Source organism: Leopardus geoffroyi, chromosome C1, assembly GCF_018350155.1.
Source record: "Leopardus geoffroyi isolate Oge1 chromosome C1, O.geoffroyi_Oge1_pat1.0, whole genome shotgun sequence".
NCBI classification, from domain to species: domain Eukaryota; kingdom Metazoa; phylum Chordata; class Mammalia; order Carnivora; family Felidae; genus Leopardus; species Leopardus geoffroyi.
Window position 1 is genome coordinate 58213730 of NC_059328.1, and position 26271 is coordinate 58240000.

Sequence of the window (26271 nt, forward strand, 5' to 3'; positions counted from 1 at the left end):
AAAAAATTAAAAATAAAAAAAATAAAAAAAATAAAAAGAAACCTATCGATAAAAAAAAAAAAAAAAAAAATGTGAAGTCTTGGGGCAGCTGGGTGGCTCAGTCGGTTTAGCATCTGACTTTGGCTCAGGTCATGATCTCACAGTTCATGGGTTGAAGCCCCGCATCGGGCTCTGTGCTGACAGTGTGGAGCCTGCTTGGGATTCTCTCTCCCTCCCTGTCTCTTGCCCCTCCCCCATCAGTGCTCTTTCTCTGTCTCAAAAACAAACAAACAAACTTAAAGTGAGATCTTAAGAAACTCTTCTATATATATTAGCTTTTCTGATTAATATCTTTCATGTGAATGATGTCTAAGGCACAGTACTAGCCTAAAATATAGTGATAGTGTAAATAAAATGGAACCCAGTTGAGGTAACTATTCATTTTTCAAAATGGAAGATTTTTAATTTGTAGAGTAAGGATAATAATAGAAGTTAATATTTTCTTTTCTAAGCATTTGTATTAGTATTTTCATCCTCATAACAACCCACTCTTATCCTTATTTTTCAGATGAGGAATGTGAAGCATAAAGTAGTGAGCCAAAGGTCACAATTCCCTTCATTGGTGGTAGAGCCCCTTTAGTTTAACTCTAGGTCTGCATTCATAATCACCTTAAGTGTTGCCAGGATTAAAAGGCGTTCTAAAAGCATTCCAATGTAGGTCCTCTTTTTACTGAGTTGAACACACTTTCTTTTTTTCCCAGTTTTATCAGACCTTAGAAATAATTTCCCTTCATAAACAGAAAATTTTATACCATAGGAAAAAAATAAGTGCTCAAATGGTGCAGATGCCTAATTCCTTGATTAAGGATAACTTTAATATTAAAATGCTTGAAACTGCTTACTTAGAATAAAGATACGTGTAACTCTACTGAATTTTTTTAACGATTGTGAAGCAGCCCCTCAAATGGCCTTTTCTCAGTTGAAACTCCAAAAGAACCTTCTATAACATAGAGGATAGTATTGAGTTGTATCTGGAGCTTCTCCATCCAAGTATTTATGTTGACCCTCTTCAATCCAAAAAGCCAAACAAATCTGTAGAAGTAAGTTGTGATTTTCCAAGTAATACATATGCATTATGGCTGTGAATACTGTGCATATGTATATATAGGCAACAGCATTTTAATGCTCCAACTACTACTTTTTTCCTCTATGTTAATATTCAAGGTATTAATAGACCCTGTGCTGTCCAATTGAAAAGCATAGATATTCCTGCTACTGGTAGACAGTACAAATTAATACAAAACTAGTATTTGGAAATAAATTTAAGTAGACTTTTTTTCTGTCCTAGTATGTGTGTCCATTCATCCATCTATCTGTTGGTCGCATAATGCTAACTATCCTTTAGCTTCTCCTCTTCATTTAGATGGAGAAGAAGAAAGGGGAGCGTGAGATTTACAATTTTGATATTAAAATAGATATTAATATTTATAGAATTATCTAATTTATAGAATTAGAAATATAATTCTCTAATTGTAAATTAGAAATTCAAATTAAGGGGCATCTGGCTGGCTCAGTTGGTGGAGTGTGCAGCTCTTGGTCTCAGGGTTGTGAGCTTGAGCCCCATGTTGGGTGTAGATTTTATTTTTAAAAAAACCTTAAAAAACTTTTTTTAATGAAATTCAAATTAAGATAGATCTGCAGATAAGTTTTTTTAAAGTTGAGGATCTGTAAGCAGCAGTTTATTTCCTATTTTTTCTTACTACTTTCTATAGCCATAGAGAAAAAAATGTATAGCCAAATACTTGGAAAGTTTATCTCAACCAGATTTCCTTGTAAATCTAACAAGTACATTCCTGTCTTCATTCAGCAAGCCTTTGGTGAGTGGATTATGTGAGTGAGGCATTTGTGAAGTTTCTAGCACATAAATGATACTTCCTAAATTTTGTCAAATACTGACTTTGTTCTAGTATATTGTTGGGCATCAGGAAACACAAAGACAAATAAATACATTGTCTTCCCTGTCCTCAAAAAGTGTTATTTGCTACAGAGAAATTGCTGCTTAACTAATTTGATTAAAACTCTGTTGCTTTTGCAGATTCGCAAAATTGTGTCAATTTGGAGGCCTTTTCTATTAGTGTGCACAAGCGTATCTTAACAGTAACAGGTGACTTGCTTGACTTATCCAACTGGGAACATGGTATCCAGTGGGTAGAGTGATAATACATACCTGTGCCTATTCTATCTTTTAATTGAAGAAATTCCAGCTGAAATTATGAGATTTGTTTTTTGCATTGGAAGTATCTTTATAAGTATTCTTTTCCTAGTCTTATTCAGATATAATTGGCACACAGCACTGTATAAGTTTAAGGTGTACAGCATAATGATTTGATCTAAATGTATTGTGAATTATCACAATAAGTTTTGCTAATACCCATCATCTCATATAGATAATAGAAAGGAAAAAATGTATTTTTTTAAATAGTCATTTTGTTTTACATCTCTAATGCTTATTTATTACTGGAAATTTGTACCTGTTGACCACTTTCTTCCAATTCCCCCTACCCTCACCCCTACATCTAGTAACCACAGATCTGATCTCTTTTTCTATGAGTTTGGGCAGTAGAGGGGAGAGGTTAGATTTCACATATAAGTGAGATTGTACCATATTTGTCTTGGTCTGACTTATTTCAGGGACCATAATGCCCTAAAGTCCCACCCATATTGTCAGAAATGAACGGATTTCCTTGTTTTTTATGGCTGAATGATAATACAATTGTGTATATATATACACATACATATACGTACCACAACTTCTTTATTCATTCGTCAGTGGACACTTCGGTTTTTTCTATGTCTTGGATATTACAAATAATGCTGCAGTGAATATGGGGTTTATATATCTCTTCAACATAGTGTTTTTGTTTCCTTCAGATACAGTCTCAGAAGTGAGATTGTTGGATTATATGTAGTTCTATTTTTAATATTTGAGAGACCTCTATACTGTTTTCCTTACTAGCTGTACCAATTTACAGTACCACCAACAATGCTCAAAGGTTCCCTTTTCTCCACACCCTCCCCAGCATTTGTTGTCTCTTCCCTTTTTGATGCTAGCCATTCTGATAGGTGTGAGGTGATATTATAGTTTTGATTTACAATTCCCTAATCGATTATTAGTGACACTGAGCATCACTTCATATAACTGTTAGACAAATGTCTATTTAGGTCTTTTGCCCATTTTTAAATTGGATTTGTTTGTTTGTTTGTTTGTTTATTTATTTATTTTTGCTATTGAGTTGTAGGAGTTCCTTGTATATTTTGGATACTAACCCCTTATCAGATCTATGGGTTTGCAAAAATATTTTTCCCATCTGTACTTTCATTCATTTTGTTGATGGTTTCCTTTGCTATGCAGAAGCTTCTTAGCTCGATGTAGTCCCAGTCATTTGTTCTTGATTTTGTTGTTTGTGCTTTTTGTGTCCAAAAAATTATTGCCAAGTCCCATGTCAGGGAGCTTTTTCCCTGTTGTTGTTGGGTGTGTGTGGGGTTTTTTTTTTTTGCTTTGTTTTTGTTTTTTGTTTGTTTTTGTTTTTTGTTTGTTTGGTTTTTTTTTTTTTTGCCTAGAAGTTGTATAGTTTCAGGTTTTTAATCCATTTGAGTTCATTTTTGTGAGTGGTGTAAGATAGAGATCTAGTTTCATTCTTTTAAACACGAGATCTTTGTAGAAGTTTTAAATTGGAAAGTACTAAAGCTTGTTCATTAGGACTAAGAAGCTTGGTATTATTTCTGAAGATTTGTGTAAAGTATTACTTTCTAATATTCTTTTACATAATATCAACATATTCCTGCCAATATCTTAGCAGTGTGATAATGGCTGTTCCCCACCTGTAAGTAATAGGACTTCATTATGGGGAACCTATAAGTTATTTTCTATATTCCAAAAGCCTTTCAGAAATCATGCACTATAACATGCGTATATAGGCCAAAAACAATTATATGACTATATAAGCCATAATATGACTGGTATATAGGCCAAAATGACAGATTACTTTTTGCTTTGGATTAGAAATAGCATTAAATCTTGGTTACACTGGTAATATTTCTCATTCAGATATAGCTGGAAGCCTTCCCAATCTACTCCCAAAGATCAGCTTTGACCCTTCCCTTTACATATTTCTTTCACTTCACTTTCCGCATGATACTGACAGGATCTCCTTATAAGTCTCTCTGAAATATAAACAATGATCTTCCAACTTTTCTTGAAAGCTTCAAACTTATTCTTGCCCTCGGGATCTTTTTAATTTGCTATTTCTCATGTTTGGATTGCTCTTCCCCCAGAAATTCAAAAGGCTTGCTTCCTTCTTTTATTAAAGTCTCAGCTTGATAACACTTTCTCCCCTATGTTTTATCCTGGTTTATTTTCATCATGGCATATTATTCACATACATCTTTGTGTTTATTCGTTGAAAGTTTGTCAGACTAAGTTATATGAGATCAGGGACATTGACTATCTTTTCTCTACTGTATTCCTAGTGTCTAGGAAAATCCTGGAACATAACAGGTGCATAATACTTGAAGGAATTTGTAAGTTTTTAACAACATTTATGATATGGAGGTTAAAGTAAATTAAGATGACCGTTATATCCATCTTCAGATTCTATATTATAGTTATGTTTAATCAGGAGCCTAAACAAATCTGAAGTGATTTAAAACTACTATAGATTCAGGGCACCTGGGTGGCTCAGTCAGTTAAGTGTCTGACTTCGGCTCAGGTCAGGATCTTGCTGTTTGTGAGTTCAAGCCCCATGTCGAATTCTATGCTGCCAGCTCGGAGCCTGCTTCAGATTCTGTGTCTCTCTCAAAAATAAATAAACATAAAAAATAGATATAAAAATAGATATACTTGTTATTTACTTTGATATATTTATTTGCTTTTAGTTATTTCTATGGGCATCATATAACAATAACTAAAGGTAGTTAATTATTTAATCTACTTGTTAGACCTACAAAGATTTTCATGATTATGATTCAGGTCCTGATTGAAGTAGACTCTTGAAGTGAAATTTCTTCAGATCACACTTTATAAATGATAGGGTGGTATTCTGACCACTCTTCTGGCTCTAGATCTAGTGTTTTTTCTACCTATCAGATGACTTGAAAATACTCAAAAATCCTGTTTATTATAATAAGATTCTTTTTTGCCACATTGTTTCTCCATTTGGAAGCACCATCTATTGGCATATTCAGTGAGTCATTATACATAAACTGGCTTCTGATGGTTTAAAAGATTTTATCTTACCACAAAACTCTCTTTGGTTTGAATGTATAATTTTAATTATGAAATATGTCAGATATATGTAGAGTAACATAAAAGATTTCTGTGTATCCACCAATAAAGAATAAAAAGATGCTAACATTAAAGAAAAAAAAAAAAAGGCAGGTATGAACCCTGCCTTTGTGTTGTCCTTTTATCATAGAACAATGTAGCAGGATTGGCACATGATAGGTACTTCTAGTAAGTGTTGAACTTTTCATATGACAAAGCAAAGCAAAAAACAATTTGGTAATGAGTTTGATGTCCTTTATTCCAGGGAAGACAATCCATGGATTGGGGGATTACGGTGCCTCACAAACTGTTAAACACCCTTCCCAAAAGATTTTGGACAAGAGCGTGTTCTAGAGAAGATTAGGAGAAACAGCACAGAAATAGGACATGATTGGCCAGGAGGTTGAGGGATTTTCTTATAAAGCTAGCAGGCCCTGTTTTCTAGATAAGATAAGTTAACTAAAAGCTGAGTTAGAGGACTGTGATTGGTGTAAGTTAGGTTTCTTGAGGTAGGTGTTTCCCGTAGGTGCAGGCTGACTTAGGTTTAGATTTATGACTTGGGCCAGGCCACTAGGGCAGCCTCAGTTTTGTGTGTCCTGATACAAATTAACTTTAACAAATTAAGAGTCTGTAATTGGCAGTTACATGTATTAGCTTCAAAGTGAGAAAATAAATTATCAGACATTTTTTATATTCACAAGTACACACCAATGAGTGACATGCCATTAGTTCTAATTTGTAATTTTACTGAGGCTTACATGCAACCAACCTATCCCTTGTTTTTATAAGAACTAGTAGAAGGGACTTAGTGCATAAACCTAGCTAATTGCCTCTACATCCAAATCTCAATAACTTTGTGTTCTAATCTCTCACAAATCACACTCTTCTTTATTGCATAGATGTATTAACGAACAAAAATATCCTGTAAGACCTCAGGTTTTAGCTTCAGGTGTTAGCCTCCAAAAATATTTAGGGGCAAGTAAAATATTTAACAATCGTCTTAGAGTAAATGGCTCTGTCATTAAGGCATATTTATTCATGTGTTTAATACATTTATTGGACATTCACTGTGTGACAGACATTTCCCTGAGTCTTAAACTGACTCAGAAAACTCAAAGGCTTTGGGAGGAGATACATGTCAACATAACAAATACAGTATATGTATCCTCTGTTGTTGAGCAGAGAAGAGGAAGCCCTAAGTCAGCTTGCAGAAGTTGTGTGAGGGAAGGAAGGCCCCACAGAGGATGGCAGAAAAAATGAGGGAAGGCATTAATAATATGTATAAAGGCACAGTGAAATGAAAGATTTTGTCAGGTTTGGGGAACTGCACGTGTTTGGATAAAATGGGTGAGTAGTTCAGATGAAGTTGATTATTAGACAATTTTTCATCGTCAAAGCTTCAAAATTATTTTAAGCAAGATAATATGTATGTAAATCAAGTTTTTCTGTAGAAATTTCAGATCATATACTTGAATATATTTAGGTACTATAAAGTGTGCTTCTAAAAAGTCAACTTGTGAAATAAAATGTGTGTTAAGCGCTAAAGTAAAACACTGAAATCTCTTTTCAGGGTTTTAGTTGCAACGCAAATTGGTTAAAAATTTAATGTTTCCAAAATGTATGTAAAGGTTTATAACTGTATAGTGATGGGGAGGAAAATTTGGTAACTAGCGAGGAAATTTCCGTAGTAACTGGACACATCTGTAGCTCTTCTGTGTGAAGAAATAAATATCGTGGTCATTCCTAATAAGAATAGTTGCTAAGGTGTGCAGTTTTTTGCAGAGGAGTGAATGGTTATTTTTTAAAGTTAATGCCTTCCGCTTCCTTCTTAGAAAGAAAAAAAAAAAAAAAAGGTGGGGGTAGCGAAGAGGGACGACGACCTCCATTAGACCGCGGTGCCTCGCATTTTTCTGGCTACGGACGAGGCTTGCTGGGCCTGCGCGAGGCGGGGTCGACGGTGACGCGCCCTTGCGCCGCAAGGCATTGTGGGGAGCTCGGGCCCGCGAGTGAGGTGGTTGGAAAGCGAGGTGGGGGCGGCCGTTTGTTTTCTCGTGGTCTCGAACTCGCGCGCTCTCGCCCCCCCCCCCCCCGACCCCCGACAAGCGGCGGGGTGGAGGAACGGCGGCGGTGGCAGCAGCGGCTGTAACAGCGGACACACGTCTGTCTCCTCTCCGGCGAACCGGTTCCTCTTCCCCCTCCCTCTCACTGTTTGTTGTGTGTTTGATGTGTTAAAGCAGGAGCGAGAACGCGAGCAGCGCCATGAGCAACACTACCGTCGTCCCCAGTACTGCGGGCCCGGGCCCCAGCGGCGGGCCCGGTGGCGGCGGCGGTGGCGGCGGAGGCGGCGGCACCGAGGTAATCCAGGTGACTAATGTCTCCCCGAGCGCTAGCTCTGAGCAGATGCGGACCCTCTTCGGTTTCCTAGGCAAGATCGACGAACTGCGCCTCTTCCCGCCAGAGTGAGTATCGTCCACCATCACCGTTTTTACTAACTCCTCCCCGTTCGGGGCCTAACTACACCATTTCCTAGGCCCTTGTCGACGCTCCCTTGGACCAGGTTGCTTTAGTTGAGGCAGGCAGTTGATTTTCTTGTGAAAGAAACTGCGTATTAGGCATAACGCAAAGAAGCGAAGACAGTGTTTTGGGGATTAAAGAGGCACAGCCTTTTAAAATCTCAGGATTTGGGGTTTTTTCTTAAATTGTGCCAACGTGGTCGTTCTTTGAGCATTGAGAGAGAGGAAGGCAAACTAAATTTTATGAATTTTGTATATAGTTTGTTGTTTTTTTTTTTTTAAGTCAGATGTTTGAGTTCTTTGAAAAGTAACAAAATTATTCATTCCTGTGTTAATTTGATAATGAAGTTTGTTGTCAGTTCACTTAACTGTTATGTATTGCCGTTAACTGATTCTGGCGCAGTGAATATATTTGAGTTAATATTCTTTGACAATTCAGTGAGCCTTAATACTTAATTTTTTTAATGACAAAAATGGGTTATAGCCGAAACGTAAGGTTTTCTTTTGTTTAAAAAACGTACACCTTTATGTATCACAATTGTTCTTGAGAGGAATTTAATAGAATGTTAAATTTTTGAATTTCGATTGATGGCTTTTTGTTTTTATTCTGTTGTCTCATTGCGAAAATATTAAATGAGTGGATTAATTGCAAAGAAAAAATAAAGCTGTGAAGTAAGCTACATGATAAATACTAGAACCAACATTTGAAATAAAATGGTGTGCTCTTTGTGAAGAGTGAAAATTCAAATATTACTGTCTAATGAACGCAGGGTACCCGCTGTACATTGAGAGTTTTATGATGTCACTTAAGTACTAAACAGGAAATTGGAGTCCTCAAGGAATCCACTGCTGTGGCTGTAATAAATCATTAAGTAGATTTTTACTCTAAAATAACAGGTTGATTATACTGCAGTATTAAGTATTTCGCATATTTCATCACTTTCTGCTTAAAATGTTTTCAAATGATTTCTTAGTGTTTTCAGATTGGTGTGTTTAATTTTCAGGAAATATTCATGCAGAGAGATGCTTGATTTTCACGAAGTGTAGAATTCGGGGAACATTTTGTTATTTTGAATGGAAACTTGACTACCTTTGGTAATGGAGGGCAAATAGCTTTCATAATATGAGCATACAAAAATATTTTATTCCATTTTCCCACGACATAACCATTTATCAAGTTGTTAGTGAAATTAATAAACAGTAAAAAGGCAGAAAATGAGAATGACAGATGTGATTTTTGTAATCATGTTATTTCTTGAAGTATTTGACATACTGGATTGATTATGAAGTAATTCTTTCCAGTCTGACAAGTTATTAAGAATATCGTTACAGTTGCTGACTTTAGAATGTTTTGTTAGTTTTGAAAATGCTGTTCTTATGATGCGTTTATAAACAGATGACAGAGGTATTGGCTGTTTACTGGTTCCTCTTTTACCTAATGAATGATCAACATCGTAGAATCATGATGGACCAGAGTCTGACTTTTTTGCTTTATTATCAAAGGAGTAGTTTGATCAGAAACAGAATAACTGATGTGCATCAGATAACATGATCTGGAGTGCTGTGCATTAAGAACTCTTTTCCCTGTTGGGGGAAGAGAGCAGATAAATATTGACACATTTTTGCTCTTTGATCCCTTCATATATATTTCTACATATAATTTTCTCGTCTGAAACTGTAAGGTTACAATATAGTAGATGCTAATATTACCTTAGTGGCCTTTGTGATTTGAATAGTATGGATGTAGATTCCTACTTATGTTGATTTAATGTTGTTAATGTAAGTCTCAGTTGCTAATCTGACCTGCATAATTTGGAAATACTTTATGGACAGTTTCTGTAAGCTTACTACAGTTTTCAGCGGTAGCTTGCCAGGGATAATGTGGTATGGAATCTGACATAGAACTCCAGAAAGGTTCATCATTCCAAAATATTCAAAAACTCTACTTTTTTACTTAGAGAATAATATTGAATGGTTCAGAATATATAAAATCTATCGTAAACACATTTGCCACTTTTTTAAGGAGGTATATGTATTTTCTATTTTCCTCGAAAGGCATTTATATTCACCCTGAACTCTTTTCACCTAGAGGTATACCTATGACATGCTTATTTCCTTTTGTTACTCAGATGTCACCTAATCAGAGAAACTTTCCCTGATCACCCTGTATAGAAATAAAACACTGCTGCTTCCTGCTTTCTCTGTTCAACTTAACTGCTTTGTTTTTCTCTAAAGCCCTAATTACCAACTGACAGGTTAGGTTTAGCTTCTTCCCTCTTTTAGAATATGTGGCATCTTGTGTCACCAGCATCACCTCGGGAGCATGACAGCCCTAACCCACCACTGCTGACATGCTGATTTATAAATGCCTATTGGCAGGGGCTAGGGAGATTCTAGGACCTGGGATTATGCCAAACATTTCAGTGACAATCTCCTCAAGAAGGTTTCTCCCTTTGTTTCATTATTGAGTCCCCCTCTTGGTTCTTTTAAGAAAATTACCGGCCTATAATTTTACCCAGTGATAATAATGTTTCATAAAAAAATAATATTCTAACCCTTTCTTTGGTATGACAGCCATACAGCTATTTGAGAAGCTTCTGTCGGTGTTCTCTCACTCTCTTTTAAAGGAAAATAGTTCATTTGATTCTGTTTGTTCCTAAATTGCATATTGGAAACTCAACATTGTCTGAATGTCTAGTATATGCTAGATGCTTTCCTATTTTATCTGAGCCTGTTTTACGAAGAGTGAACTGAAATTCACATAGTTTGTTTTGCACTCCCAAACTACTCTACCAGTGTCAGAACTAGCATTTCAACCCCAGTGTTGTGATTGTCCTTCACTGCTTTGCTTGATAAGGATTTCCATTATTTAGCCAAGCAACTTATGGGTGGAATCATTCTTTTACAGTTAGTAGGTATTCTTTAGATGTGTGGTTTTAGTGTATTTCAGAATGGAGAATGTAACCAGAGAGTTCATTGGGTTAATGATCCCAGGGAAGCATGTGTCAAAGTTACACATTAAGTTGAAGGTTCACATCAGTAACTTAAATAACCAAAAATAGATTATTTTTCTATAGTTACCAAAAGACTTTATTTTCAAGTGAAGGCATAGCCAAGTAGACCCAGCTCCATAACTATAGCAGACTCTGATGTAGTATATATTTGATATTTCAAGTCGCTGAAAGTTAATTCACTATTCACAAACTCACATGGAACTCATTTGCTTATCCCAACTGGAAAACAAAAATAAAATTAGTTTTCTTTCACAGCAAAAAAAAAAAAAATCGTAATACGTTAAATTTCTGAGGAAAAGTTTGCAAACCTTGTAACAAAAAATATATTAGAAAAAATTAAAAGTATGGTACATGTCATGAATTTGAGTGTCATTGCACAGGGGCTATGCTAATCTTCTATCATTCCAATTTTAGTATATGTGCTGTGGAAGTGAGCACCAAAAATAAGTATATCGGGTAATAAGTATAAGCAACAGAATAGTTTGGTAACGCTATCTTTAAAAACTTTTTTTTTTAACTGAATGCAACATTTTACTGTATTTCTTTATAACTGAATTAGGACACAAGGAGAGGGCATATTAGGGCAAGAGAGTCATATTTTCAGGTGAATGTTAACATTGTCACTGACCTGTTGTTTTGGGAGCCTAAGAGATGCCTTTGTTTATGATTGTATGCTCAAAATTTTCCACCCAGAAGTGGTTTGGTTAACAGTATTAAAGTGGGAGTTGAAAAAGTGTTATCGGTGGCCTAAACTAGTTATCATACTTTAGTTGGCATGTATATTAACAGTGGGTCTTATGAATCAAAGCCCTCCTACAAAAGGGATTCTCAGATTCATTAGGCTTGATGAAAAACAGAAATCTGAATTTTCTTTGTGCATCACAAAAGATTTGGAAACAACCCTTAGAGGACACTTTAAAAAACAGTGGAAAAATACTACCACTCTGTACCTAAAGGCAAAAGCATCATACAGGGCTCAATTTTTCCTATCTTGCTTCTCAGTTCTTTTCAACAGCCCTGCTTCGTCTATATTAATTCTTACACGATTATATTTTTGGAAGTGGTACTTGCACAAAATTCTAAGGTATGAAAATTAATTTCAGGGGTGCCTAGGTGGCTCAGTCAGTTAAGCATTGGCTCAGGTCATCTCGTGAGTTCGAGCTCTGCGTCGGTCTCTGCTGGCAGCTCAGACCCTGGAGCCCACTTCAGATTCTGTGTCTGTCTCTCTGCCCCTCCCCTGCTCGTGCAACACGCATGCTCTCTCTCTTTTTGTCTCAAACATAAAAAGAATTTAAAATTAATTTCAGGCATCAGTCTGAAACTAACATGCTATCTTATTAGTATGTGTCTTTTATTAATAAATTCTAAGTGAACATAGAGAAGTGTACCCGTGGGTCCAAATAGTAATGGTTTTAAAAAAGATCTTTTGAAGTGGAGGGAGATGGATTATTTGCCCTTCTGTGTTGTCTTACTGTGACTTACGACTCTCTTTTCCATAGTATTTAATTATTCATGTTTTTAGCTTCCCACCACTTACAAGTGTGATGTAGCTAAATAATAGCTGCAAGCAATAGCTGTAACATTGCAATGACATGAATGGATAGAAAAAATACGAAGCATTTTAATTGCTGAATTAATGGAAATACACTGTGAACACGTAGGCAGTATTTCCTAATTTTCTTATAAAAAGAACTGTTCACTGGGTTGATGTTTTTTAACAGCTTATTATATAGTCATTTTCTCCTTTAGTCAGATGACAGTGTCAGAGAAATAGTAGAGATCACTTTTCCAGCAATTTAAGTGTCTACTACTTCCCAAGCCATCGTGGTAGGTGTTAAGAATGAAATGATAGCATAATTTAAAGAACTTTTTAATTTTGTGCTAAAAAGGTGGATATGTAAGAAATACAAAGTGATACACTTTCTAAAAGTGATGCTATTTCTAAAATTGTTGAAAGGACATTCTTTCCACTACTATGCAGCATTGTTAAATTATAGACCAGTAGTGCTTCACATTAAAAAGATAAAACACCGTGTGCACATTAAAAACACTGTATCCTTTCAAAAACATTTGGCATTAAGCTTCTGTAATAAGATAGCTTAAATTCCCTTTGGATGTACCTTATCCGCTGTGCTTTGAACCTAAATTTGGGTATGTGCTTAGTACATGGGCAATGCCTTTCAGGAAACATTAAAAGTTCTAATGGGTTTGAGTTCTTGAGCTATTATATCTTCATGTTAGTGCTTAAATTATGAGGAAAATCCTTGCCACAACAAATGCTTATCTGAAATACCTAGTGTAGCCAAACCTGATGTAATTACATTTTTATGTACACACGAAAATCTAATTTACTAGAAAAGTTAGCAGCAAGCCCCATTCTAGTAGCATTCCAATATATTTTAGGATTTACCTTTTCATTATTGAGTCTTAAAATGCAATTGGCTGTTATAATAAAGCAGTCGTGCTTTACTCTGGGTGCGTGTTAAAATCGTCACGGAGAATTAAAGAAGGAGGAGGCATTCAGTACTTCAAAGATCTTGATTTAATTTGTGTAGAGTGGGGAACCTGGGTTGTTTTGTTTTGTTGTGTTTTACCCCACTGGTGATTACTACTGCTTTAGGGCATTGGTTCTCAAATAACTTTTGGTGTGGGGTTAAGAGAAAAATCCTCCTCTAATCTTTGTTACCCTGCCATAAGTTGCACTTCACTTGTTACACCTATAAAAACAATTAACTGAGGGAATTTTTGAATATTTGTATAATACTTGGGGTTGGAGTACTGTAGAAGTGTACACATTTTTTGTGTGTTTTTCTGAAGGTGGTCTGAGTAAGGCAGCCTTAATTATTTATAGTGCCTAGGAGTTTTAACATGCTGTAGGTGAAAGAAGACGGCATTTAGTAGTCAGGTCAAGAAACTGCTTGATTATCAAAAAGATGTACCTTCTTGCAATATTCTTTTATCCCTGAAGTGGAAATTTTTTGTGTTTTTTACTCTGAAAAGTTACCAGTAATGAAAATTTTTCTAAACCAAAAGTAATTATTTTTACCTGTAATTAAAAAGTGGGTGGTATGGTATTAATGGAAAAGAATGTTGACAGTTTTGTGGTCTGCTCAGACTCTTGAGATTATAGTTACAAACTGTTTTTTAACTTGACACACTGTAACTTTAAATAGTGATTGTTTTTCTCTACATGCAATTTGCTAGGAGCTCAGTGGGCGGTACCTTATTTGAAACGTCATTTTCTTTTGAAGTGATTAAATAAAGTAATACATACGGTGGTATGTATTTTTATCTGCCTATTTTACTTTTGGAATGTTTGTGAGTCATACATTTGTGTTTTAGCTTATATTCTTTTTCTCTTTTTTTATGTTATTTGCTTATTTTTTAGTGATTCACCTTTGCCAGTCTCTTCCCGTGTCTGCTTTGTTAAGTTCCATGATCCGGATTCAGCAGTTGTGGCACAGCATCTGACAAACACTGTATTCGTTGACAGAGCTTTGATAGTCGTACCATATGCAGAAGGTTTGTGCTTTGTTTAACTACCTATGAGGGCATCCTATGATGACCATCTACCTCAGTATAGTTGTAGAGTGAGCGTTAGTAGCATGTTAGAAATTTAAGCTTTTAACATTTTGAAACCCTTGTTATACTGCAGTCTATATTTTTACTTGCAGATTTTTTTAATTCTAAAAATTAGAAATCAGGCCTGTTTTTATAAGATATTTAACTTTTTGCATTCTTTTAAAACATTTTAAGTTCATTAAAACCATATCCCTACTGTAATTCCTTAAGATATATCTACTTAGTTAATGTTGAGTTTTATGAAAAAGTCCTGAAGGTGAATGGTTCGCTCCATGCACATTTATGTAGAAACCTTCAAATAAATGCATGATGTTATTTCTGTTTTGAATATGACTAGGTTAGTATTATTTATGTAGTACTTCTTCTCACAGATAACTTAAAAAAAAAATCCCACATTGAATTCCAGTATACCAAGGGTTGCAATGATTTTGGTTTTTATGAAAGTTCAAGATTTCCTATAGCTTAGGTGCCAGCTGGGCACTGGGTGAATTGTTTTTATGCCAGATTTTCTTGTTCATTCTTGCTATATTTTCTAGATATCTCTAAATAATAAATTCTTCTCTCTGTTATTTGTGTGTGTGATTTTTGTAGTGGAGAAGGCAAATGCAAAACTCTTCCAGATGACTGAAAAACAGTGGGTCCTCTGCAGCTACAGGGGATTCTAGACATTAACTAAAGGCCAGCAAGCACTCAAGTCCCCCAAGTGTTTTCCTGGTGTAACCATTTGTTAACTACATTTTCTCTCTTTTTACATTTTAGGCTGTTAACGTAATTTGACAGAAAAATAATGAGCAGGGTTTTTGGATCTAAAAAAGCCACTGTGACAAGACAGCACTATTTTAATTCCATTTTGTAAAATTTTCTGAGACCTTTTATAATCAGTTTGTTCCCAATGTACTGCTACTTTATTTGCTTTTTGTTACTATAAATTTTGATCAAAGAAATCACTGAAATATGATAAAATTACTGGATTTTAGGCTAATAATTTAACATATATACTGATCAGAATTTAAATGCTTTCCCCTTAATGAACTGGTCAGTGGAAGCAGAATCTTGATATTGTTAACTTTAGATGCTATCTTAGATCTTGAATACCAGTGTGAACATTTACACCATACCTTGTAAAAGTTGTGAACTGTCTACTCCTTAAAATTTAGAAGAATTGCCTTTGTGGTTTTCTAAAGAAATTAAATTGCATTCTTAGATGGATTAAGGCATGTTATATAATAATAGTACATCTATCTCCATGATATTAAAGTGTGTGAACCCTATTTTAAGGTTTTAAATTATATATGTACTGATAAACGTTTGAGTTTAGTGTGTTTTGATTAAGCAATTTCTCTTATATCAGTGTGCCTATTGTAGGGTAAGACTTAACACCAAGAGAAAATTTCCAGAATTCAGATTTAGGATAAGTAAAATGCAGTTTTTGAAACAAGGTTCAAATCATGTGAGTAATGTGCAAAACTATAGTTAGGCTTTAAATTTAAAGAATTCTTATTGTCTAAGTATCATAGTTCCCAAGTCCTGAACATAATACAGTATATCATATAACTGGCTTTCTTAAATATTGTTAGGCCATAGTAAACTTTCTAGTATCTGTTATGAAAATGAAATGTTTAGGAGTGTATATAGAATTACAGAAGTATTTAGTTCCAGTATCTGTTTTTGGTGTATTTCTTGGTATGATATGCTGTATTAATGTTGCCACCGTTAAATAACTGATGTACTCAATCCCTTTGTCACCATTCACCCTAGTTTTAGCTCTTACACTTTGGTGTTGGCTCTTGGTCAGTGTTTTAAAACAATAGACACAAAGTCTACGGTAAGGAATAGTCTTAATTGGTAAAAACTGAGATAGCTGGATATGGAAGGAACTCTTAATAGTAATGGATTTGGGGGTTATTTAGGTTCCTTGGTTAATGTTTGTTTCTTTTGTCTGTTTCTTTTTCTTTCATTTCTACACATTCATGCAGTATTTCATGGTTCTATCAAAGCAGCAGTAAAAAAAATACTCTTGACGCATGAAAATTAACTGGTGAGGGGCCTCATTGCTATTTTTAAATTGTAGTTTTATTTTTAAATAGTCTTTTTTAAATCAGAGGATCAGATGCATGACTTTTTTTTTAATGGATGCAGATCTTCTATCAGGTGTCTCACAATATATTCAAGAGGATGTTAGTTTGCCAGAAATATGTTGCAAATGCACTAATTTGAGTAAGATGTTGATACTTAATATTATCCTCTTGAGACATAATTTTGCATGCAAAATTATCCCATAATCTTTGTAGGTTTGTTAATATTGATGCATTAATGCCCTATATCTAAATGATCTTCTCCCCCCACCCCTCCATAACTCTTGGTATCTAAATTGATGACAGCTCTGACACAAGCAAGATAACAGTGCTGTGTAGTATACATTTGTTTATATTATCGGCACTTCTCAGTATAGGTGGAAGGAACCATTACCTTTATTTAACAGTGGTTTTTCTTTTTTGTTGTTGTGTTTTACAGTTCTTTTCCCTGGTTCAGCCTGAACTATATACCAGGCCCTGCTGAAAATACCACCCAACAGTTTTCTTCTGCAGCTTATCCAGTTTCTCTTAAGTGCCCTGTACATATTGTATGTTTTATGATGAGATGCAGTTTCTTAATATGTATTACAGAAATACTACTGGTATTTGCAAATATGTAGTTTAATTGTATTATTGAACTCTCATTTTGGGGGCTTGGGCACATTAACAGATTAATCCATCTGTATAGGGCTTTTGCTGTTGGATAGAATTTAAATTGTCTACATAAATATTTGTCTTAGGACCCTTAGATTTTATCTGAATACACAGATTAGGCTTTAAAAACAGACATACATGTTGTTTTTGGCTTTAGGAGTTTGGCTAAGTTAGCTTTTGAACTGACACTCATGTAGCAGCATTTTTGGTATGGTTAGCATGGCACATGTTGGAACATAAAGCATTTTACTATACAGGTAAGGAATGTGCCATGTTGTTTTACCTATTCTCTCTCTCTCTTACTCACTTTCACACACATCCTGTGTGTATTCAGAGACCTTCAGAAACATTCATATTCATTTTCATGAGTCAGCAAAAGCCCTACGCTTGATTCCAACAGAATATTTCCTTTACATACTTTTCTTCTCTTAATTTTTACAAAATTTGTATGGTAGGTGTAAAAGAAAATCATAGTAACTGTACCATATTATTAACCCCTAAATCAAACTTTTTTTGTCTTGTGTATCTTGATTTTTCTGTGTGCTTTATAGTGAAGCAGCCGACACGAGTCGTTGTTCATAAAACAGCTTTTGAAAGTTGAGAGCACACCCCTGGAGAACCGACTGTGCTTGCTTACGTTTGGTTCATGACTTAAAAATCGAGTACAGGTGATGAAATCTTGGCAGTGTTAACAAAAAAGTAGTGTGTATTGTGCTATTTTTTTTTTACTCTAGAAACTTAACCATTTGTAGAGAAAAAGGAAACAAATTTTCACACATTGAAGTTTCATTCTGACATAAAATTAATGATAAATAATCATAGAAGTCAAGCTTTATATTTTAGCGAACATAAGTACTTTTCAACAAACTCAGGTGGTGTATCAGGGAGACATTTTCTGGGTGTTTTTGTGTGTTTTCTGTCTTGCAAAAGAGTGTGTTCTAATGCAAGGATGTTTCTCTGCAGGAGTTATTCCTGATGAGACTAAGGCTTTGTCTCTGTTGGCACCAGCTAATGCAGTGGCAGGTCTTCTGCCTGGTGGTGGACTCCTGCCTACCCCTAACCCACTTACCCAGGTACTAGTTTCATTGAATTCTTAAAGGATAGAAAGGAACATGGAATTGTGGATAAACCTAATCGATTGTATTTGAGCTTTTTAAGTGCTGTTACGATCAGTGCACAGTATTGTAAAGCCTATAATGTAATCGTAGATACTAGGGAGAACATCTTGAAAATTTACATTTTAAGAACATTCTGAAAATCACAAATCTGTTATATTTGGTTTTGCCACTCTCAGAATAACTCATAAGGAACAATTGGGGGTGGGGGGGAACCTCATGGGGCATAAGACTTCTGTTGAACATGCTATTAAAAATAGTATGTTCATTTGGACCCAGAAGGAAAGGTGAAATTCAGACTATTTTGTTCATTCTCAGTGCCCTTTTGATCTTTTACTCTTATGGGGTTTGAATTAAGTACATGGCTTGAAATAAAGATGAATTCTTGATGGAGATTTTTAACATGGGGAAGATGAAATAAAGTTGGAGAAAATTTTTGGTAGGTAATGTTTCTCATCGTGATTGGATACTGTAAGAAGTATCTCATTTTAGGACTGAAAGCACTTCAAATTGCATGTGTTCTTATTCAGAGATTATAACTGGTCAGTGAGTGGTTTCACAGGTAATAGTGAACAGTGAGCTTCAACTAGAATTTTATAAATAATAGCATTTTTTCTGTTATTTTACCTGTCTAAAGAGTTCAGTTAACTATTAAGTGACTGGTATGGTACCAGAAAAGGATGACATTAGGAATTCCCATCTTTTTGAGTATGACGTTGTCACTTAGCTCCTAATTTTTTACTTACAAAATGAGGATCTGGGTAACTTGTAGGTAGATATCTTCGATATATAAAATTAGGTAATAACTAAGGCAGATGTTTTTATAGTAATAGCTATATTTTAATTGTTCTCTATAAACAGTTAAAGTACAGACAGTTTGGTACCTTTTATTTATTAAATATTACTAGAAGCTAGGAGAGCTTTTTGCAAAGTTCTTACAAAGAAAGTCATACTGCCTGTAGAGCTACAGGACTTTGCGTGGTTTGCATCTATTATTGATTAGAATCATGTCAGGCAAGAGAGAAAAGCACATAGTAATTTGAATAGAAGAAGTTTAATATAAAGAGTTACTAGTAACAGGAGATTATTTAGTGCAACCCCAATGAATACAGTAACCACAGGTTTAAGAAGCAACCGTTACTTCTAGAGCTGAGGAAGAAAGAACGCAAACACATTAGATGAGGGTATTCTTCCTCTCTCTTAAGGCTAAGTTTCACACCTCCTTCAGAAAGGATGCATAACACAGAAATTCTCTGGGGTGCCCACAGAACTTATAAGAAGGTGCCCAAGAAGATGGCACCAGAACTCACTAAAAGGATGAAAACCAACCACTGGGCATCCCCCTGCAGTAACAATCAGAAAGGGGACATAGGAACTAGGAAGAGAAACCCCTTCCACAGTGTCTTTCTAGGTCCCCCTACAGGTAAAGCTTAACATCATGCCAGATGTCAAGAGAGAAATATTTATAAGGGTGCTACTTCCATTATCACAAGACAGGGCAAGGACAGTGGATTTGGAGCTGAGAAGCAGTAAATATTTAGAATTGTTAGCACAAGAATATATTACATTTTTTAAAATACTCTTCTAACTTCTGGCCATAGGGATAAGTGTGCCGTAATAAGTGAAAATTGAGGCTACTGTATATTGCGGGGGTAGGCAAACTACAGCCTTTGGGCAAGACCCCCATTTTTGTTAATTTTTATTGGAACACAACCATGCCCATTTGTTTATTATTATCTTTGTTTTGAAGCTACAGTGGCATAGCTGAGTAGTTGCAACAGAGCCCACATAGCTACGGACTTAAATTAGTTACTACATTGTCCTTTAAAAGAGGGGGGAAACAGTTGATCCCTCGCGTAAGATACAAAAATTAAATTTTAAATAAATAAAATTTGAAATTTTACAGATTGGCGCTGTTCCACTGGCTGCTTTGGGAGCTCCTACTCTTGATCCTGCCCTTGCTGCACTTGGGCTTCCTGGAGCAAACTTGAACTCGCAGGTACAACTTAAAAGCCTTCAATTTTGAGCTCATTTTTATAATTAAAGAATTTGTTCCACTAACTGTTATGTTTGCGTTTCCAGAACAGGAAAAAACTGATTGCTGTAGTGTAGTGTTACTGTCTTTTATATAAACTTGTGAATGAAAGGTTTAAAAGGTTACTGCACTAATAGCCGCTTAACCATTAGAGAATTTCTCGTTTTATATAGTTCAGAGTAGTTTCACAAGAAGCCAGTACATCATTATGTTACAGAGTCAGAGTAGTCATGAAAGGATGGGAACATAGATTCATAATTCATGTTCTTGTTATTTACTCCTTTGGAAAGTTTGTTTTCTCTCACTTTAATTTGGCTAAGCTTTTTTCTAAAGTCCTTACATTGTGGAAATCTTGCATTACACTGCCTAAGCACTTGGAGTTCTGTTTTACATTTTTCTTTGAAATGTTACCTCCTCAGAAAGTCTTAAAATAAGCAGGAAGTAATTGTTTTATAAAACCTAGACTGTTCAGCATTATGATATTCATATTTAACTTGGTAAAGCAGCTCAACTTAATGTGACATGTTTCACTGACATTATATTTCTGTTGGTTACCAGTGATTGTGCCTAAAATAATGTTACTTTTTGGAGGTTGGCCAGACCATTCTAAGACATTCAACATACTGAGAAGAAAAAAAAAAAAAAGCAATCACTTATTTTATGTATTCTCACTGTTATATTTTTGTTTTTGCAGTCTCTTGCTGCAGATCAGTTGCTGAAGCTTATGAGTACTGTTGATCCCAAGTAAGGATTTTTGTCTGTATTTCCATTGGTGATAATGGATATAGTATGTGAATGTCTGGAGAAGTTACTTTTTGATAGTTAGAAAGTTATCTCAAGTTGTACAATACATAATTCTGTTTTCTAGAAACAAGGAGAAAAATTCAGAAGTAAGCCCATCTGTAAAGGGTTTTGTGTTCATATAATTTGAGTCTTTCTGAACAATTGTAAATACTTTCTGCCAGGATGACCAGAAAAGAGCTACATGTTACCTTTAGTTAATTCTTTTGAAAGATGTATACTGAGTACCTGCTATAAGTCTGTACCTTCATAGCATTTATACTGTAGTCAGAAAGGGAGACATTTAAATATAGTAAAAGTATGTGCATCCAACAAGAGGAAGTACACAGGTGCTGTGGGGAGAACTTCATATTAAGATCAGAGAGGCTGAGCCTGGGGCATGAATAGTAGATAGGGAGACAGCAGTGAAGGAAACAGTATCCCAGAGCAGAAGAGTAGTTAATGTCACATAATGCCAACATCTTTTCTTAGGTGCTTTGCAAGTTCTCTTTGTGCTATAAGTGTACATTCTCTAGTTGATATGTGGCAAAGTCCTGAGGTATTTTAATAGATAATTTCTTATGTTAAATTGAACTTAATGCTTTTCCTACTTAGTGAATTTTCACTATCAGCAAGTGGGAGAGCATGGAGTGAGGGAGAACAGAATCATTTGACTAGGGTAGTTGCCTTTTTTCTTAAAACTTATTAGATAAAATCTTAGCATGTACCTACCACCCAGCTTATAACCAGTACTGTTGAAATTTCTTGTGTACCCATTCTTGTTTACATTTCCCTCTCTCCACAAATAATTACTACTGTCCTACATTTGTTTCTAATTTTTTTTCTCACGTGTGTGTAAACCCTAGAGGTCCATCTTTCCAGTCAGCAATTCCATGAGTAACTTTGGTGTGCCATTGGCCTCTGCCTCATTTTCTGTCTGTCCTCAACCTTAACAAGTAATGCTCTTCCCCAGCAAAATTTTGCTGCTGTAGAAAGTTTTTAAATCATGAAAAATCGAAATCTTAATCTACAATCAAAAATCTACAGCATCTGCGTATTCCCATGTACTAGCATTTCTCAACATGTGCTTATGGAAAGTTAATGGGTGTTCAGCAAAATTAAGCAGGTATTTTTTCATATTCCAGAGGTCTCTGAATCTTTAAAATGCAGGTGCCATTGTCAGTATTGAAAAGGATACTATATTGTACGTGGTTTTACCAAAATTATTATGAAATTCTCTCCTCTTTTTCAAGTAGTATTTTCCTAGAATGATGATATATAAAACATTTGTACATTTATTTGAAATACTGTTATGCATTTTAAAATCCTTCAGATCTCAATTCTTGGTTCTGTTTCAGGTTGAATCATGTAGCTGCTGGTCTTGTTTCACCAAGTCTGAAATCAGATACCTCTAGTAAAGAAATAGAGGAAGCCATGAAGAGAGTACGAGAAGCACAGTCCCTAATATCTGCTGCTATAGAACCAGGTAAAGTATTGTAGGCATTTGTGTTGAAAATATATGATTGTTTGTGAAAATGATTCTTGCATAAGCTTGGAAATTTATTGAGTAATACTATAGTCATTTTTTTTTTTTTAATTTTCCAAATTCTGATGAAAGATCATGTAGTGGAGGGGCGCCTGGGTGGCGCAGTCGGTTAAGCGTCCGACTTCAGCCAGGTCACGATCTCGCGGTCCGTGAGTTCGAGCCCCGCATCAGGCTCGGGGCTGATGGCTCAGAGCCTGGAGCCTGTTTCCGATTCTGTGTCTCCCTCTCTCTCTGCCCCTCCCCCGTTCATGCTCTGTCTCTCTCTGTCCCAAAAATAAATAAACGTTGAAAAAAAAAAAATTTTTTTTAAAGATCATGTAGTGGAGTGATCCTAGGCAAGGGGAGGGGACGTGTCACCTTGACATATTTGAGAATACCTGGGGATACCTAATTGTCATGCTGGTGGGTAGAGAGTCAGATTGTTACTAAACATCCTACAATCCTACATCCTGCCGGACAAGCACCATACCCCATCCCTCAAAGAATGATGCATTCTGAAATAATAGTGCCTAGATTTATGTTTGCCTGTGCTGGGATAGCCCAGTTGATTTTAGTCTTTAATTTGACCAAAAGAACCTACTAAAGATGCTTCTATTGTGACATTTGTTTAAAGAAAAGCAAATACCTAAAAATAGTACCTTATTCTTTGCAGATTGTCTTTTTGAGATAAAATGGTTATCGTATTGTCTGTCTATATAGACTGGATGTTTGGTCCTGATTTTTTTCCCCCCTTTAAGTAGCTATTTATTCATTTTTCACTCTTCTTAATGGAAGATTTTACATGTGTACGGGATTAGGAAAATAGTTATAAGTATAATGTTGGGTAAATTAATACCAAGCGCTTTATGTCAGTTATTTAATCAACAGACTGTTAATTAATCCAAGGCCACAAGGCAAGCTGTAGACATAACTGGATCTAGGACTACAAAGCTAGAATACCATGCTGTAACTTTCTGTGCTCATTGAAAATTAGTAACTAGAATTACTAAAAATAGTTTACTTATGAATCCCCCCAAGGATTTTGTTATTAATATTGACATTTGCAGTAAATTGAATTCTATTAATGAAATGGTCTAAGTGTGAAAGAAGTCTTCAATCTCACTTTCATACAAACCATGTATGAAGAATGCAATAGCTTTATTTCTATTAAGTCCCAAGTTAAAGGAATTGCTTATGTGTACTATTTAAAATCGAGGAAATGGGAGTCAAATCATTCTAGATCTGTCTCCTACACTTACACAGTTGAAAATTGGTGGCAAAGAGGAGGGATCAAACAGATTAAGACAGCTTGCTTACTAAAACCCAGTTCTATCTTGGAGTATAGTGAGAACAGTGAACGAATCATGACTTTTTGGAATCAAAGGCCAAATATTGAACCTGTTTATCAACCACTTTAACTGGAATTTGTTTAGCAGAGGAGCTTAGGCCTAAGTGGTAAAGAAGGAATATCTTAATGGACTAAGAACTAAAAATGTTTCTATTTCTATTATAAATCTATTAAAAATATGTACCTTGTAGTTAAGTGCTGGTTGGGAGGTGTTGTTAATATATAACACGTGAAAATAATTTCAATCTGGGTGAATTATGGCTATATTTGGGAAAGTAAACCTAGGAATGGAAAAAGGGACTCCTCATTTAGAGGATGAGAAAGGATCCTCATATAGAAGATTCTCTATAAAGAATGAGAAGGTTTAATCCTTTTCATCAATTGCCTTTTCATCAATTGCTTATGGACATTACATTCACAGCCTTCCAAGTCTGGTGAAAATGAAATAGTGAAAGGAACTTTTGGCTAGCAGAAAATCAGAAGCCTAATTTGTATCTACCAAAAGCCTGGATAAAATGATCACATAACATTTAAGGATGATATATGAAATCTGAAAATTAATAAATTCTTAGAATAACTCACGAACGGGAATAATCTTCCTATTTGATGATTTCTAAATACAGATTCCTTTTTTTAAAATGTAGATAAGAAAGAAGAAAAACGAAGGCACTCAAGATCAAGATCGCGTTCTAGAAGGAGGAGGACTCCCTCATCTTCTAGGCACAGGTTAGATTGTTTATGATAGTTCACTGTACCACAGACAAAGATAATTTCTATACCTCACATCCTTCTTCATTTACTACCTTTTAACTTACTTAGCTCTTGGTTAAAGTGTGTTTTAGTAACTTCGCTTTAGTACAGTGTGTGAGTTCACATATGTGTACATGAAGAAAAGGTATGGGCTAAATAGATGATCGGTACTTTAAAACTCTAAAAAATCCAGGGATGGGAGGAAGGTACTGGGATTGGAGCACTGAACAGAGTTAGAACTATGGAAAAAACACTAGACTTGAAACTTTTGACTTGAATTCTAGTTCTGATTTCTCACTAGACTCTTAACACTCATAAGTTGGAAGGTCATCACTCAACCTACAGACTGATTACCCATCTAATGCATGAATATTTGCAAATGATTTTCTATTCTTTTGGTAATACCACCATACATCTCGTCTGAAAACCCTTTTAAGAATCTGTCATGTTCACTGTAGTGGGTTCCAAGTGTTCCAAAATTTAATTTTCTCTTGAAAGTTCAGATGTTGTCATCAGCGACAAGTTTGTTTTTCGTGAAATGATAGCCTTTGTTCATTTTTTCAAGAGAATGTCTGCCAGTACCTAGTCTGAACAAACATAGTTTGTCAGACATATTCTTCCAGGTAAAGGTGATAGTTCAGGGGAAAAGCAGTTAGTTACATTCACAACTCAGTCATGACAGTTACTTTGATAACAGCCATTGGCCTTTTAATAAGTATGAGAAGTGATTTTTGCATTCATTGGACAGAACATTGCTTAAGGGACTAGATTTAATATTTAGTACTCAGTACTATGTCACTAGTATTCAAGGAGCCACATTTTCTGTGTACCTCCATGTTTTTGCTTATAATGTTCCTTTCTGCCTAATGATCTTTACTACATCTTCACCTGCACCTGAGGAACTCGTTTTTGTTTGTTCAGGATCAGCTAAAATTTTACTCTGATATGAAATATTGGTCCTACTTATAATCCTCATCTTCCAGGACCATGCTATTCTAGCTTAGTTTACAGTAAAAAGGAGAACCTAAGTTTTTTTTCTTCTGTATATACCAAACTACATAGTAGCGTTCTCAGATTTTAATTTGAATTATTTTAATATGACCAGTGGGAAATATTTACAATGAAACATGTATTTCCTTGAACAGAGTGTTTTTGGACACTTGTAATAAACAACACCTCATAACAGAATTATTATGGGTTGTAGTATCTTAAGCATGTTGATCTGTAAAATGACCAGTTACTTTTAACAAACTTTTAATATGCTGCTATGTATATTTTTCTGATTTCTTTTTTAAGAGCTCATATAAGCTAGTGTGTTAAAGTGGCTCTACAGCACATCACTCTTAAAAAAAAAATAGCTGTTTCAGGACCTTAGTAAATTTATGGGTGTGGTACCCCTGCTTATTAGAATTTTTTAAGATATTTTGTATTATTAATCACTTTTGTTTAGAAAGAAACTAAGAATGTGCTTATGATTTTTTCTACATCTATAATTTTTCTGTATACATTAAAGGCAGGAAAAAGGAGTTAATAACTCAGTTTAGCTAAGTGGTTATCGACCAATAAGTTTTCTGGCTT

At 35.2% G+C, this 26271-nt stretch overlaps 2 protein-coding genes and 1 pseudogene across 10 annotated transcripts in view; 1 reads left to right on the forward strand and 2 right to left on the reverse strand.

The window, feature by feature from the left end:
• Nucleotides 1–26271, forward strand: part of SRSF11 (serine and arginine rich splicing factor 11) — a 45626-nt gene that overhangs the window by 9173 nt on the left and 10182 nt on the right. For 3 of the 9 annotated variants that reach the window (XM_045477824.1, XM_045477829.1, XM_045477832.1), the window contains exons 2-8: nucleotides 7537–7761; nucleotides 14218–14351; nucleotides 18104–18213; nucleotides 20162–20254; nucleotides 20985–21034; nucleotides 22429–22556; nucleotides 24588–24669. In XM_045477824.1, the coding sequence (XP_045333780.1) occupies nucleotides 7562–7761; nucleotides 14218–14351; nucleotides 18104–18213; nucleotides 20162–20254; nucleotides 20985–21034; nucleotides 22429–22556; nucleotides 24588–24669 (797 nt within the window). In that variant the 5' untranslated portion in view covers nucleotides 7537–7561. Of the gene's footprint in view, nucleotides 1–7220; nucleotides 7762–14217; nucleotides 14352–18103; nucleotides 18214–20161; nucleotides 20255–20984; nucleotides 21035–22428; nucleotides 22557–24587; nucleotides 24670–26271 lie in introns of those variants that run through there. The other 6 variants (XM_045477823.1, XM_045477828.1, XM_045477831.1 and 3 more) reach the window with 4 other exon arrangements.
• The window catches only part of ANKRD13C (ankyrin repeat domain 13C), a 121976-nt gene continuing 106721 nt past the window's right edge, over nucleotides 11017–26271 (reverse strand). Inside the window, exon 13 of the mRNA XM_045477822.1 lies at nucleotides 11017–11048. Within this exon, the coding sequence (XP_045333778.1) occupies nucleotides 11032–11048 (17 nt within the window). The 3' untranslated portion in view covers nucleotides 11017–11031. The remainder of the gene's footprint in view (nucleotides 11049–26271) is intronic.
• LOC123600156 lies at nucleotides 11168–11267 on the reverse strand (annotated as a pseudogene).